The sequence below is a fragment of the Lepisosteus oculatus genome, chromosome 11, assembly GCF_040954835.1.
Source record: "Lepisosteus oculatus isolate fLepOcu1 chromosome 11, fLepOcu1.hap2, whole genome shotgun sequence".
NCBI classification, from domain to species: domain Eukaryota; kingdom Metazoa; phylum Chordata; class Actinopteri; order Semionotiformes; family Lepisosteidae; genus Lepisosteus; species Lepisosteus oculatus.
Genome location: NC_090706.1, coordinates 32,418,678 through 32,432,693, shown reverse-complemented (window position 1 = coordinate 32,432,693; position 14,016 = coordinate 32,418,678). Strand labels below are relative to the sequence as shown.

The 14,016-nt window shown below is 33.1% G+C and overlaps 1 protein-coding gene across 3 annotated transcripts; it reads left to right on the top strand.

The window, feature by feature from the left end:
- The first annotated feature begins 271 nt into the window (after positions 1–271).
- On the top strand, positions 272–6,652 carry LOC107077667 (carcinoembryonic antigen-related cell adhesion molecule 3-like). 3 transcript variants are annotated; one of them, XM_015349678.2, is made up of 6 exons: positions 272–853; positions 1,269–1,538; positions 3,237–3,551; positions 3,943–4,212; positions 5,247–5,338; positions 6,460–6,652. In XM_015349678.2, exons 1-6 carry the CDS (start codon positions 457–459, stop codon positions 6,466–6,468), a joined length of 1,353 nt encoding a protein of 450 aa, XP_015205164.2. In that variant the 5' UTR covers positions 272–456; the 3' UTR covers positions 6,469–6,652. The 3 variants fall into 3 exon arrangements, with proteins under 3 accessions (XP_015205164.2, XP_015205162.2, XP_015205163.2); XM_015349677.2 differs by having other exon boundaries at positions 274–853; positions 6,457–6,652; XM_015349676.2 differs by lacking the exon at positions 5,247–5,338 and having other exon boundaries at positions 6,457–6,652.
- The last annotated feature ends 7,364 nt before the right edge of the window (positions 6,653–14,016 follow it).

Genomic DNA, 14,016 nt, shown 5'->3' with positions numbered 1-14,016 from the left:
AACAGCATTCATATGCTGCAGATTACACCTGAGAGTGAACGTGGCTATCAAAAGTGTTTAATGTAATGGAAGTATTTATTTTCTAATACTGACAGCAGCATGCACCATTCTGAAATAGATCTGTATATCTATTCCAACTGAGTCTTAAAATGGAAGTATGTTTGTGTTGTGCACCTTGTAATGAAAAGTCATCGACTGCTTAATGCTGAAAATCATACTTCGCATCTAGTGGCTCACTGTTCCCCTAAACCCTTACAAACCATGAACAGAACCTACTCTGAGATCACAAAGCCATTGTCGCTCGCTGAGCCTGTAAACAGTAAATGTAGTGTAGAGACATGTCTACTATAGCAAGGAGACGTGTTCAAGTGCTGTATCTTACTGTTGGTTCATATTTTTGTTTCTGATTGCACCAGATGCTTCTTATTATTTAAATTTGTTCACAAAGTTATACAGATGTGTCATGGTTTCATGAGTTCAGTAATTACTGAATACAAGATGATACTATGGTTTTCTTTTTTTGTTTTGATCATTTTCTTCAGCATGAGTGGGGCTAGGAAGGAGCATTTAATGGCAACCAGAAATGTTGGAGAGTTTGTGTCTCTTTTCCTACCAGACATGCCACTGACCAACATTAAGGATTTAGAATGGAAAACTAAAGACCTTAAAGTGGCAAAGTTCCAAAATGGCATCTCATCTTTGCATGATTTATACAAAAACAGAACAACTCTGTTCTCTAACGGAACCCTGAGGTTAGATAAGCCTATCAAAAATGACAGTGGAATGTACACCCTGGATGTTTATGATGAAGGGGAAAATGTGTTCAAGGGTTACATCTGGCTTGATGTACAAGGTAAGTCCTTTTATTAAAGTATGTTATTGATTGATTTTTAATGAAAATCCTCAGAGAATGTGTCAATGATAAGAATATATATAGATAATAAAAAATATATATTACAGGAAAGAATGCTACATTGGCCTTTAAGATAACGTATAGTTCATGATTTAAGTCTCATACTGTACAGTATATATCGATGGATACAATTTATATTAATATGCCTATATTTGATCAGATTTTAGACTTGGTTGTGCTTCAACAACAGTTTTAGTTTTCATAACAAAATTTCTAATTTTCCAGTTATATGATTTAAATAATTTGGAGACATTTTTGAAATGAGTGAAATGAAAAACATACATATTGTTCAGAGTATTCTACATTATATTACCAGTTCAAGAGTTGTGTTTTAAACTTTTTGATTTATTTTCAGAGTCAGTCTCTCAACCTATTGTGAACTCATCCTGTCAAGATGAAGAGCTGGTCAAACTGATGTGTGTGGTGGAGAAGGGAGATAATGTTTCTTACAAGTGGAGCGTAAATGGAACCCCACTTGAAAACATGCTCACTCCCAGGAATGATGGAGGTGGAATTCTAGCAGTGCTAAAAAATAACTTTGAGGAATTTACCTGTACTGCAGAGAACAATGTCAGCAGCAAGACAAGTGATCCCTTCAAACCTACATGTGCTTGGAAAGAAACAGGTTTTATAATTCATTTTTTGATACTTTCTTTCTTTTCCCAATCTTTCACTTATTTACAACACATAGTACATACTGTACTATAGGTATAAAGTAATTTCATGGTATTATCACAAGCAATCGGTTTGTCATTTAGATTTTTTTAATGGGAAATACTTAAATTAACTTCACCAGCATATCAATTATTCATAAAATAATGATGCTTCTGTATTACAGTGTAATTCATGGAAACCCAATGGTATTAATAACTGCAGTTTAACTTCCCATTTCTCCCTGTGTTTTTTGTTGTGTGGGGTGCTGGGCTTAAAATAATTTCGTTCTTAATAAAGATGCCAAAAGAAGGAACACATTTGTGCTATGTCTGCTTCACTCCTTATGTAAAATGTTTCTTTTTGTATTTGTGCATGTTTTTGCAGAAGAATCATTGCTATTAACAGATAGTAAATAGAAATGGTGGTTTATCACAATATACTACAGAATGCTTTATTATTGGTTTTGAGAAGATTTCTGTTTTGAATTTCTTCAGGCAGTTAACACCAGGAGGATGGAAATTGGTTCCTACAGAAATAAAAAGATACTGCATTAATTTGAAGCGCTCTGATGTGCAGTTGCACAAGTTTACTAAAAACACTACAGAGAAACACCTTATTCCTGTTTTAGATCCAGAACTTTTAAGTAATGATGTGTGATGAGTAATAACTGACCTTTTTCCTACTCCTGTTGTCAGTCCCAGAATAAAAGTCCCTAGCAACTTCTTTTTTGTTTCTTTGAGTAACTTCACGGTCAGCGTGTGGTCATTTGCACACAATTGATCACCTTAATGCAAGTCTGCTTAATTTGTTCCTTTATTTGAGATTTCTTCAGACTGCATACTGTAAGTTTTTCTTTATCTGAAATTTTGAAATAAGTAAATATAATTGTACAGTGCTTTGTACTGATGCTTTTTGATATTTGATGACAATATGCAGTTTTGGATCTACTCTCAACTACTTTTGTCTATTGACACAGCATGGCATTGAATTTTTTTTTGCCTATTTTATGAAAATATGCACCTTGAGTTTAATATCAACTTCCTCTTAACACAGCATGGCATTGAAAAATGAAGAATGCAAATAAATACATACACAATGTCATGAAGATAGACATTATAATAAATTATTACCTTGGACCTAATAAGCTAGTACTTAGAGGCAAAAACAGGAAGCAGTATCATCAGAAAAGTATGTATTTAACATTGAACTTCTGTAATGTTTGGAAATATAAATGAAAAATGTGAACTGGGATGTACAGCATAGTGGTTTAAATGCACAGAATCATTTACTTTCCAAAAAAATGGTATCATCATTTTAAAGAACATTTGGTTATGCAACCTAATAGTAGCATATTTTTAAATGGAAGAATGTTTATGCTGTGCTTCTCTTAATCAAAAGTGAAACACCACATATTGTTGAAAGCCATTATCAACTTCTAATGACTCACTGCTCACAAAAATCCTTGCATAAGGTGATAAACATGACTGATGTATGCTTGTATTCTTATTTTACTATTGGTTTACTGTTGCTCTTCTCTTCCAGACGCATCTTCTTATTTTGTTTTTTTAACTGTGCAAGAAGTAGTGTCCTATTCTTATGCCTTCTATAAATGTTGACTGTAAAATGTGGCTCATATGATTATTTAATGGTATACTGTATTTGTTTTCAGTCACCAGTGGAGCAAAAGAAGAGTATGTGATTGTAACCAGAAACCATGGAGAGTTTGTGTCTCTTTTCATACCAGAAACACCATCATCCAACATAAACAATTTGGTATGGAAATCTAAAGAGATTAGAGTGGCAAAATTACGACGTGGTAATATTACCTTACATAATCTGTACAAACATAGAACAACAATATTTTCCAACGGCACCCTGAGACTGGACAAACCTCTGAAAGAGGACAGTGGATCTTACATCCTAGAGGTATTTAATATAGAGGGAGAAAAGATGTTCAAGGGCAGTGTCAGGCTAGAGGTACAAGGTGAGTCTTTTTTTAATGTAGTTCATTGGAAATTAAAAGTCTCTGAACCCATTTTAATGTTAACAGGGTTTGCACTGCATTAAAATTAATACATGAGATTCCTTAATTCCTCTGGAAAATTAAAATAAACAACAATATTATACAGACTGAAGATAAGGAAAATAAAACAATCTGAATTTTATTACATAGGTAAAAATAATTGTATAGTGTATTGTACTGATGCTTTTTGATATTTTATGAAAATATGCAGTTTGGGGTTTAATATCAACTACGTTTGCCTCTTAACACAGCATAACATTGAAACTATTTTGCATATTTTATAAAATATGCACCTTTGAGTTTAATATCAACTACTTGTGTTATATCTTCCAATTACTGAATTCAATTGCAGATCCTGTCTCGCGGCCAGTTATACAAGCATCCTGTCAAGATGAAGGAACAGTAAGACTGGTGTGCACAGTGCAGGAAGGACATAATGTTTCTTTTCAGTGGAGTTCAAATGGGGCCCCACTCAATAGCAGCCTTGGAACCACTGATGATGGACATAGTGTTCTCATTGCAATCAAAAATGTCTCTGAGGAGCTTTCCTGCACTGCGGAGAACAACATCAGCAGACAGACAAGTGCTCCCCTGAAGCCCTCTTGCTTTTCAACATCAACAGGTTCTCAATTCAATTTTTTTTCTAATGAAAAAGTCAGTGGATTAAGTTATTTGTGACATTTGAATCTGAGCATTCTATCATGTATTGTTTTCAGCTTAATGTTCCTAGTAGACTTTCACATTAATAATGAATGTTAAATGAAACCATTTCTTCCATCATTTACTACACAGCAACAGACATGGAAGATCAATACCAGTGTTACACTAATCTGTAAAATAACACTGACAAGTCAAGATGCTAGTTAATAATTCAACATGCTACCCTTGTCCAAATTATGTTATGGAGTTTCTCAAAGAACAAGACAATGACGAAAACTAAAATTTAATATGCAGTATACAGGCATATACTGTATATATATAAAATACACTGATATACTGTATATGAAAACTACATCATGTATCATACTGTATATAATTACAATAACTATTTACTGTTATATAAGAAAGAAAGGTCAGTGTAATTTGTATATTTTATATTTTTTATTTTCTTGGTCAAGAATCTTCAGGTAATAATCTTATTCATTATCTATTATTATTGACAAAAATAAGGATTTTCTTCAAAATTAATAGTACTGTATATTTATAAAGGGTTTAGGGTTAACTTATACATCTAGTTAGATGCTGCCCTTGAACACACTCTTTCCTTCATAAACTTTCTGTCAGAATTATAGCTTTTAAGTTGTGCAGTTGTACAAGTTAACACATGAATTTACCAAGAAAGACTATATTCTTATTTTAGATCTGCTACTTTAGAGTGAGTGTGCGTGAGTGTGATCTATTTTCATTGTGGTATAATGTGCTTGTATATCTATGTTAACCCAAAGCATATGTACACATCTGTACACATAAAAACAATAGCACTCACACAAACTGCAACAAAGTAATGGGAAACGTTAACACTTAAGTAGTTGGAGTATTTGCAAATTAATAATACTGATCAACTGTATAATTTATCCAGTTTTCATGGAATATGGGCAGTGACATTCCTCATCTTCCCTGTTCCTGAATAAAACAGGTCTTCTCTTCTTCTCTTAGCACTGTTACGTATGATTGGAACACTCATTGCATTGGTTCTCTTGACTTCTGTGCTTTTCCTCCTGATCTATAAAGCCAAAGGAAAGCCAAAGGTGAGAATAAAGTCAGATAAGGAAAATCACTTTCTTATCCTCTTAAAATTAATTCTTCTGTATTAATAGGTATACTAATGTATACCTAATGATCAATGATCATTTGAGCAAGTTTGTTTTTAATGTCGTTTATTCCCAAATTGTTTAATTTCTATGAGGGCAGATATTTAGTTTTTACGAGTCATAGTGTTTATCAAGGAGAGAAAAATATCTTTCACAGGAGAGCTTTAAATCACTGTTGCGATTTTTTTATTCTGCAAAAGCAAAAGGGGAGGTGTCATTAATGGCAGTATTTTGCTATTACTTTAACAGCTTGGAAGATACAGTACATACACTCCCTGATTTTCTCTTTTTGCATTTCCATTAAGAAATATCTTTTAGGACGCAAGTACGTAAATGACTAGCAAAGGTGTACACAGTGAAATCCACTGTTTGAATTTACAGTATAATGATAATGAAATGAAGCAATGGAAAACAGAATTATAAATAATATTTAAATGATATATGGAAAACATGTACCAAATAATTGGATCTGAGGTTCTGAAAGATCCGAAAGTTTTAATGATTTCAAATAATATAAAACTTCCGAACTAATTTTACTGTTCTTACCACTAACACAGGCTGTTTTGTCATGTTTGACTGTTATTAGTATTTTAAACAGGAAAACGCAGAAATACCAAATAGTCTCAGACAAATCAAGCTGTTCATTGAGCACAAACATTCAGCATTCAAGTGAAATAACAGTACACAGCTTTTTCTGACCAATTATAACTGACATACTGTATACTGTAGACACAATCCACCCTAACAATGAAAGAAAAACAATCTAAGCTTTGGCTAGCAATGCACTTAAATGCCACACATCTACCAGTCACAAACAAATATATTTTGAAAGGACATTACTTTTTCTCAATAATATATATAGATAGATATATTTAATTATATACTTAACACATCTCGGAAATCTGAAGTGCATTGTGTAGACTACAGAATATAGTGTACACAATGCACTCTAGTCTTGTCTTTTTATGTACTGTAGGAGTTTTATTGTATATTATTTTACAGAGAAATAAAAAAAAAACTAAGGGAAAATTTTGATCTAATTTAATGTTTTCCAGAAGAAGACATAAATCCTGGTAAAGAATGGGAGACCCAGTGCATGGATAAGGTTTACTTTCAAAATCATGCTCCTGACAGGATGGAAAAAAAAATGCTCCACAGTGTTTTTTGATCTATTTTAAAGTTTATTTTTTTAAGTTTATTTTTTAAAGCTTAAGTTTTTCAAATTGAATAAATTTCTTTTTCAAAAACCTATTAATTGTGTTTTCAATGAAGTGTATGGTGAAATGTGTAATATCAGGTTGGTTTTCATGTTAACACTCATCTTTGCTAAATAAATAACTTCAGATGCTTTTCTTGTTGAAGAAATAATAATATTAGTAATTTTAGTGTTTTTCAGCAAGCAACTTTAATATTTGTGATACTATTGATATTTGTTGGTGTTGTTCTGAAACACATTCGTCATAATTTAGTCATATTTTAAAATTCAGTTTGAAAATAGATTCAGCTTTAACAACAATAATAATAATTCCTTAAACATACTGTATATAGATCTTTTCTGAATACTTCACTCAAAGTGCTTTACAGGTAATGGGGACTCCCCTACACCAACACTAATGTGCAGCACTACCAGTAAGATGCGACAGCCGCCATAGTGCGCCAGTACGCTTAACACACATCAGATGTCACTCGGATATCCTCCTCACTGATGTTACCAATTCATACAGTAGATGGGGATTATCAGGAAGCCATGATGGGTAAAGGCCAGGGGGAAATTTGCCCAGGATGACTGGGAATTTTTAATGACGAAAGAGAGTCAGAGCCTAAGTTTAAGTCTCATCCGAGGACATAAAATGCATTAACGACATTTATAGACATCTGGGATCAGTGAACAACTAACCCTGACCTGATAGATTGCAGTGCTGAAGATGAATTTGTCCTTCAGACATTACGTACTATTCTGAATGTTTTTCAAGAAGAATCATGAGAGAAAAGAGTACTGAAGGTGAAAGATTGTTATTTCGTTCCGTTCTTGTTGAGGCTCAATGAAGAATTTTCAGGATTTCACTCTGTGCAGGTCCTGGCATGCAAATCATTGTAGTCGCAGTAGTGACAGCAGTATAAGAGGTAGTCTACCTAGGTCGAGGTTATATTTCTAGCAATGTCTGAGTGAAAAGAATCTGAATAATTGATTTAAATAGGCAAAATTAATCGAGTTTCAATGTTTTTTGTAAACAAATGTAGCCCGGGAAAGAACACACCGTACTACAATAAACTTAAATGGGGATTCTTTTTATTCTGGATCTGCATGAAATCATAAAAATGAGTGGTTGTATTATTTTCTGTTACAGGACTTAGATTGGATACAGTATAACCTTTAACCCAAAAGCTCTACATAGATATACATGGAGATGTACACACACCAGGATGCACAAAGCGCTACTAAAATAACAAAGACAAAGAAAAAATACGGTAGTGGCAATTTCCTCTTTGATCTCGTCTAATCCAAGACGCAAAAAATAACACGCTAGCTGCATTCACATCACACGTAGCCACACACCACGCTCAACTTTACGATGTCCACTCCCAAAATTACTGGCGCACTGACGTCACTCATACGAGCATCTCTTAAAGCGACAGCTACCAATTTCAGTGTCAGATTTCAAAAATCCCCTCCATAACCACCCAGTTACACAGAAGGAAAAATTTGATATGGTGTTTCTGTAACAGAGCTTAAAATATTACTTAACCTCACTATCAGGAAAAAGTAAAAAATCAAAAATGTTAATGAAACTCCATTAAATTCTTAAATCTCCTCGGACGTTAAAGGCACTAACGACATTTATAGACATCTGGGAGTGATTCACTAACCCTAACCCGATAGATAGCAGTGCTGAAGATGTGTTGTTTTCTTCAGGCATTACCAACTATTATGAATGTTTTTCCAGCAAGAATCATTAGAGAAAAGAATATTCAAGGTGAAAGATTGCTATTTTGTTCTGTTCGTGTTGAGGCTCAATGAAGAATTTTCAAGATTTCACTCTCTGCAGGTCCTGGCGTGCAAATCATTGTGCTCGCAGTAGTCATAGTAGTATTAGAGATAGAGTCTATCTAGGTCGAGGTTAAATTTCAGGCAATGTTTAAATGAAATTTATATGAATAATCTATTTCAATGGTCAAAATTATGGTGTTTCTGTAGCAGAGCATAACATAGTACTTAACCTCACTATCAGGAAAAAGTAAAAAAATAAAAATGTTAATAAAACTCTAAATTTCCATGAAATTCTTAATTCTCCTTGTACTTTAAATGCATAAACGACTTTTATAGACGTCTGGGACCAGTGATTCACTAACCCTAACCCTAAACCAAAGAGATAGCAGTGCTGAGGATATGGTTTTGCTTCAGACATTACATCCTATTCTCAATGTTTTTCAGCAAGAATCATGAGAGAAAGGAGTATTGAAGGTGAACGATTGCTATTTTGTTTCGTTCGTGTTGAGGCTAAGTGAAGAATGTTCGAGATTTCACTTTCTGCAGGTCCTGGCATTCAAATCATTGTGCTCGCAGAAGTGATAGTAGTATTAGAGATAGAGTCTACCTAGGCTGAGGTTACATTTCAGGCAGTGTCTGAATGAAATAAATCTGAATAGTCTATTTCAATCGGCCAAATCAATCAAATTTCAATGTTTTATGCACTCAAAACAAAAATTTTGAGATGGTGTTTCTGTAGCAGAGCATGACATAGTACTTAACCTCAGTCTCAGGAAAAAGTAAAAAAATAAACATGTCAATGAAACTTGAAATTTCTATGAAATTCTTCATTCTGCTTGGATTTAAAATGCATTAACGACATTTGTAGACATCTCGTATCAGTGATTCAGTAACCCTAACCCTAACCCGATAGATAGCAGTGCTGAGGGTGTGATTGTGCTTCAGGTATTCCCTACTTCTCTGAATGTTTACTCTGAAGAGAAGAGACCAACCAATGGAAACGATTTTTATTTTGTTCTCATTTTGGAAAGGTGTAATGAAGAGTTTCCAAGATTTCACTCTCTGCCGGTCCTAACGTGCAACTCATTACTGTATGCTCGCAGTAGTGAGAATATTATAAGAATATTAAATTTCTTCTAAAGTTTGAATGAAAAGAAGCTTATCAATTTCATTTAACAGACCAAACTTAACAAGTTAACAAACAATAGAACTCAACAGAACACAAAAACTGCAACAATGTAATGGGTAAACTAATAATGCTAATAATAATAATAATAATAATAATAATAATAATAATAATGTTTCTTTATTAGCCCTATACAATTTCTTGCATTAGGAATTCATCTTTTTGCATACCGCAGCTTTTCTCCATGGAGACACAGACAGGAGGAAATCCAAAGGAAAGCCAAACAAAGGTGAGAATTAAGTCAGATAAGGAAAATCACTTACTATACCTTTTAATGAAAAAATACATTTCTGAACAATCAAAGTGAATAAATAAAAAGAAGATATATTGTAAAATGGATGTAAGAAATAGTTTTGCTTTTTCTCCATTCATTCATAATTTACAGTACATTGTTAATGATAATGATTAAGGAAATTATGTCCAATATACAGTATATACAGTACTGTATATTCCTCTTTATTTTAGAAGTCACATTAATTCTTCTGTATTGATATGTATACTAATGTCAACCTTGTTGCTGTCTAAAAGGTATCAGTGATCATTTGAGCATGTTTATTTTTAATGTCTTTTATTCCCAACATGTTTATTTACTATGAGGGACACGTATATTGTATAATCTGTAGGAAGTATACTGTACAGTATATCGAGGAGTGAAAAATAGTGTCTTTCCCAGAAGATCTTTGACTCACCATTAAAAAATGTTAATCTTCAAAGCACCACATGAGGAAAATGTTATGTCAATTCTGTTAGACGTCTGTCAGAACTCAATATTTGAGAGTACAGAATACACTGTATGATATTTCAAACACATCTTTGCATAGATAAGTATTACACTACATACAGTTGATTTACACTTTGGACATAATCTGTTAGGTGAGTTAATTTTACCATGTGTGTTTAAAACAATGCCAGTGGCAGATCTGTATACCTTACAGTCTGTGCTGGTCTTATTTTCACATCACAGGCCCATCAATGGCAGCCACAGAAGTATACATTTGTTACACTTCTTAATAATTCATCTGGAAAATTGAAAACATTATTTTTTACTAGTCATCTAAATATATGGAATATAAATTGATTTTGAGTGAGAGAGTGAGAGATTTTGAGTGTGCTAGGATCGGATTTATGTAGTTTATAAATTAGATTTTTAAATGTTGTAGTTTGAGAGCAATAAAAAATACACCAAAATAGTAAGTGTAACTATGCACATGTACAGTGTTCGAGAGAATACTGCAGAACTGAATATTTTAAATTTATACAGGAGTAACAGCAGTTTTGTTAAATCATATAATTCAGCCAGCTGTGCGTATGCAGTATGTCATTCATTTTTAAAATATTTCTGCATACCCTGCATAAGAGGTGTAAGATATCTGATGATTCATATGAGACCTGGATTTCTGAGATGAGACATTAGGTTAGAAAACGTGAGTAAAATATGTGATCTGGAACTGCAGCCTTGGTTAAGCTATTGGTTCAAGCTGTTGTTCTTCTGCTTTATAATGAGGCTATAAAACTTCTCTATTGTTTTAGAAAATAGGTAGAGAAAGTTGCAGCTGAGTATTGGTGTTCTCAATACTCCTCACGTGCATGAAAGGGGAGGTGTGATTAATTTAAGTATTTTGCTTTTTCTTTAACAGCTCGGAAGATACAGTACATACTTTTGTTTTACTCTTTTTGGATTGCCCCTAAGATAAAATAAATCTCTTCTATTATGCAAGTGTTTAAATGACTAGCAAAAGAGAACGCAATGAAATCCACTGTTTGAATGTATAATGAAAATAAAACAAAATATTGGAAAACAGTTAGAATTACTAATAATATTTAAGATAATATTTAGAAAACTTGTACCAAATAATTGGATCTGAGAAGCACACAGATATAGTATTTATTTAATTATTTCAAATTAGATAAGCTTCTGAACTATTTTTATTGTTCTTAATAGAGGCAATTCTATCAGGTTTCACTCTTAGTATTTTACCAGGAAAATGCAGAAAAACCAAATAGTCTCAGACAAATCAAGCTGGTCATTGAGAACAAACATTCAGGATTCAAGTGAAATAAATCAACTCAGCTTTGTCTGACCAATTTTAACTGATGTACAGTATAGAAGGCCCTCCACCCTAACACTGAGAGAAAAAAATCTAAGCCTTGACTAGCAGTAACACACTTAAAATTCCACACATCCACACGTCTAAACAAAGTTTTTTTAAAAGACATTACTTTTCTTAAAAATATATCTTTACTATATACTATACACCTACTGTCTGAATTGCACTGTGTAGACTACAGTATATAGTGTACACAATGCACACTAGTCTTTTTTATGCAGGAGTTTTAATGCATATTCTTTTACAGAGAGAAAAAGTAAGGGAACATTTTTATGTAATTTAATGTTGCTCAGAAGATATAAATCCTGGTAAAGAACACAGAATGGAAATAAGATCACTCCAGCTGGACAGTGTTGTTTGATCTAACACTTATTTTAAGTTTATTTTTTTTTAAGATTCAGAGTATTTGTTTGAACTCATTAATTGTGTTTTCAATGAAGTGTTGGTTAAGTGTCAGGTTGATGTTCATGTGAACTCTCATCTTTGCTAAATAAATTACTTCAGATGCTTTTCTTGTTAAATAAGTAATTATAGATGTGTTTTTCAGCAAACAAATTTAATATTGTGAAAAACTCCCAAAATGCATGTTTAATGTTGTTGTTCTGAAACACATTCAGAATTTATTTGCATGTTTTTACAAATTCAGATAAAATAAAATTCAGATTTCATGTCTGTTTTCAAGAATATGGTAAATACTTTAACGTAGTCAATTTCACAAGCATGGTAAATATTCCTATGCAGTTCTTATAGTAAAAAAAAATGAGTGTTCCAATATCTTTAGCTCTCTTCTTGCTCCCCCTTGTGGATAAAATAATATAATTTTAAAAGGTAACACACCAGTGCCCCAGTTGATGCTTGATTTTACCAACAGACAGGGGTGAGCTGTGGCATGCAGAACCCTGTGGTGCCCATGTCTAAAATTAGTTACACCCCTGACATCTAGTTTGGCATCTACTCCATGTTCGCTTGTTGCTTTGGGGTTCACATTACTGCCTGTCTCATTGTGAGGTCTACAGGCCTGAGTAAAAGGCTCCTGAAATTTAGTAAATGTATCTTATTTATACATTTTATTTTATACCACTTAAATAAAGCACTAACAACTGAAAAGGGAAATTAATAAGACCGCCCTTGTAATGGTTGAGAAGCTTACTAAATGCTACAGCAGCTACGAATTTCAGTTCTCAGAAGTGGGTATTTCAGTAAGTTAAATAGCACAAATATCTAACTGCTATGCAGCTACTGTACATTTAAGATAAGATGGGCTTTTTTAGAGATAATTTCACTGAAACGTTCAGTAAGCCTAAAAATAGATTTCAAAGCAAAAGATTAGAATACTGGAGAATACTGGAGCACGTGATTAGCAACAACCTAAATAGAAGGTAAGATGAAGGTGTTGCTCTGTTTTTTATAAAGAGGTGATGTTAAAAAGACTAAGTACTCAAGCATGCAATTGTAGAAGAGAACAGAAGACAAACGAAATAGGTCATAATAATGCGATATAGTCAGATTTTGGATCAGCAGAAAAACAACCACTGCCCTCAAACCTACTTGTTTCTGGACATGCAAAGGTTTTTAATCATGGTATTTCTTTTTTTTTTTCCTTTTCCAATGAAAGTTTGTCCACGTGAGTTTATGGCACATGCATCTTCCGCAATTATCCCTGCTTTAATATACAGTGCACAGTAATGTTCATTTTTGGCCTCAAGATGCTAATAAAACTCAATGAATGCACCTTTTTAATCATACCGTTTATGTGTTGAATTAACTTTATAACTAAGTAAATGAATTGTTATTAGTAAACTAATTGTCATTAGTTGAAATGACAAGAGTAAAACTGCAGGAATGGGTAAATTTTAATTCTGAAATCTCTGTGTCTGTGTGCACTTTTGTGTGTATTATAAATGCTCTTCGGATCTGGAAGAAATAATCAAGATAAACAAGTTTGTCCTTCACTCTTTTACAAAACCTTTTCTCATGCATTAATCCACAAAATAAGACAGTTCAAGGAATAAAACATCAAAGCCATTATCCAACAGTGTATCTGTTCTTCTGTAAGTAAAGTTTTCTGTCTGTACTATAATAGGCAGGTAACGTCAAGAAGGTGGACAATGGTCTTTATAAAAGACGACAAGACGAACGTGAACAGATTGTAACAGTTTTACCAGAAACCTGCTGTACATGTTAGCTAAAGAATTGAGTAGGAAATACCGTATTCCTATTTTAGAGCGACAGAATTTGGAGAAGCGATGCCTCATAACCGAACTGTTTTCATTTTCTGTGGTTGGTCAAAAGAAAAAAAAAACAGGCCTATATGACCTTAATTGTTTCATGC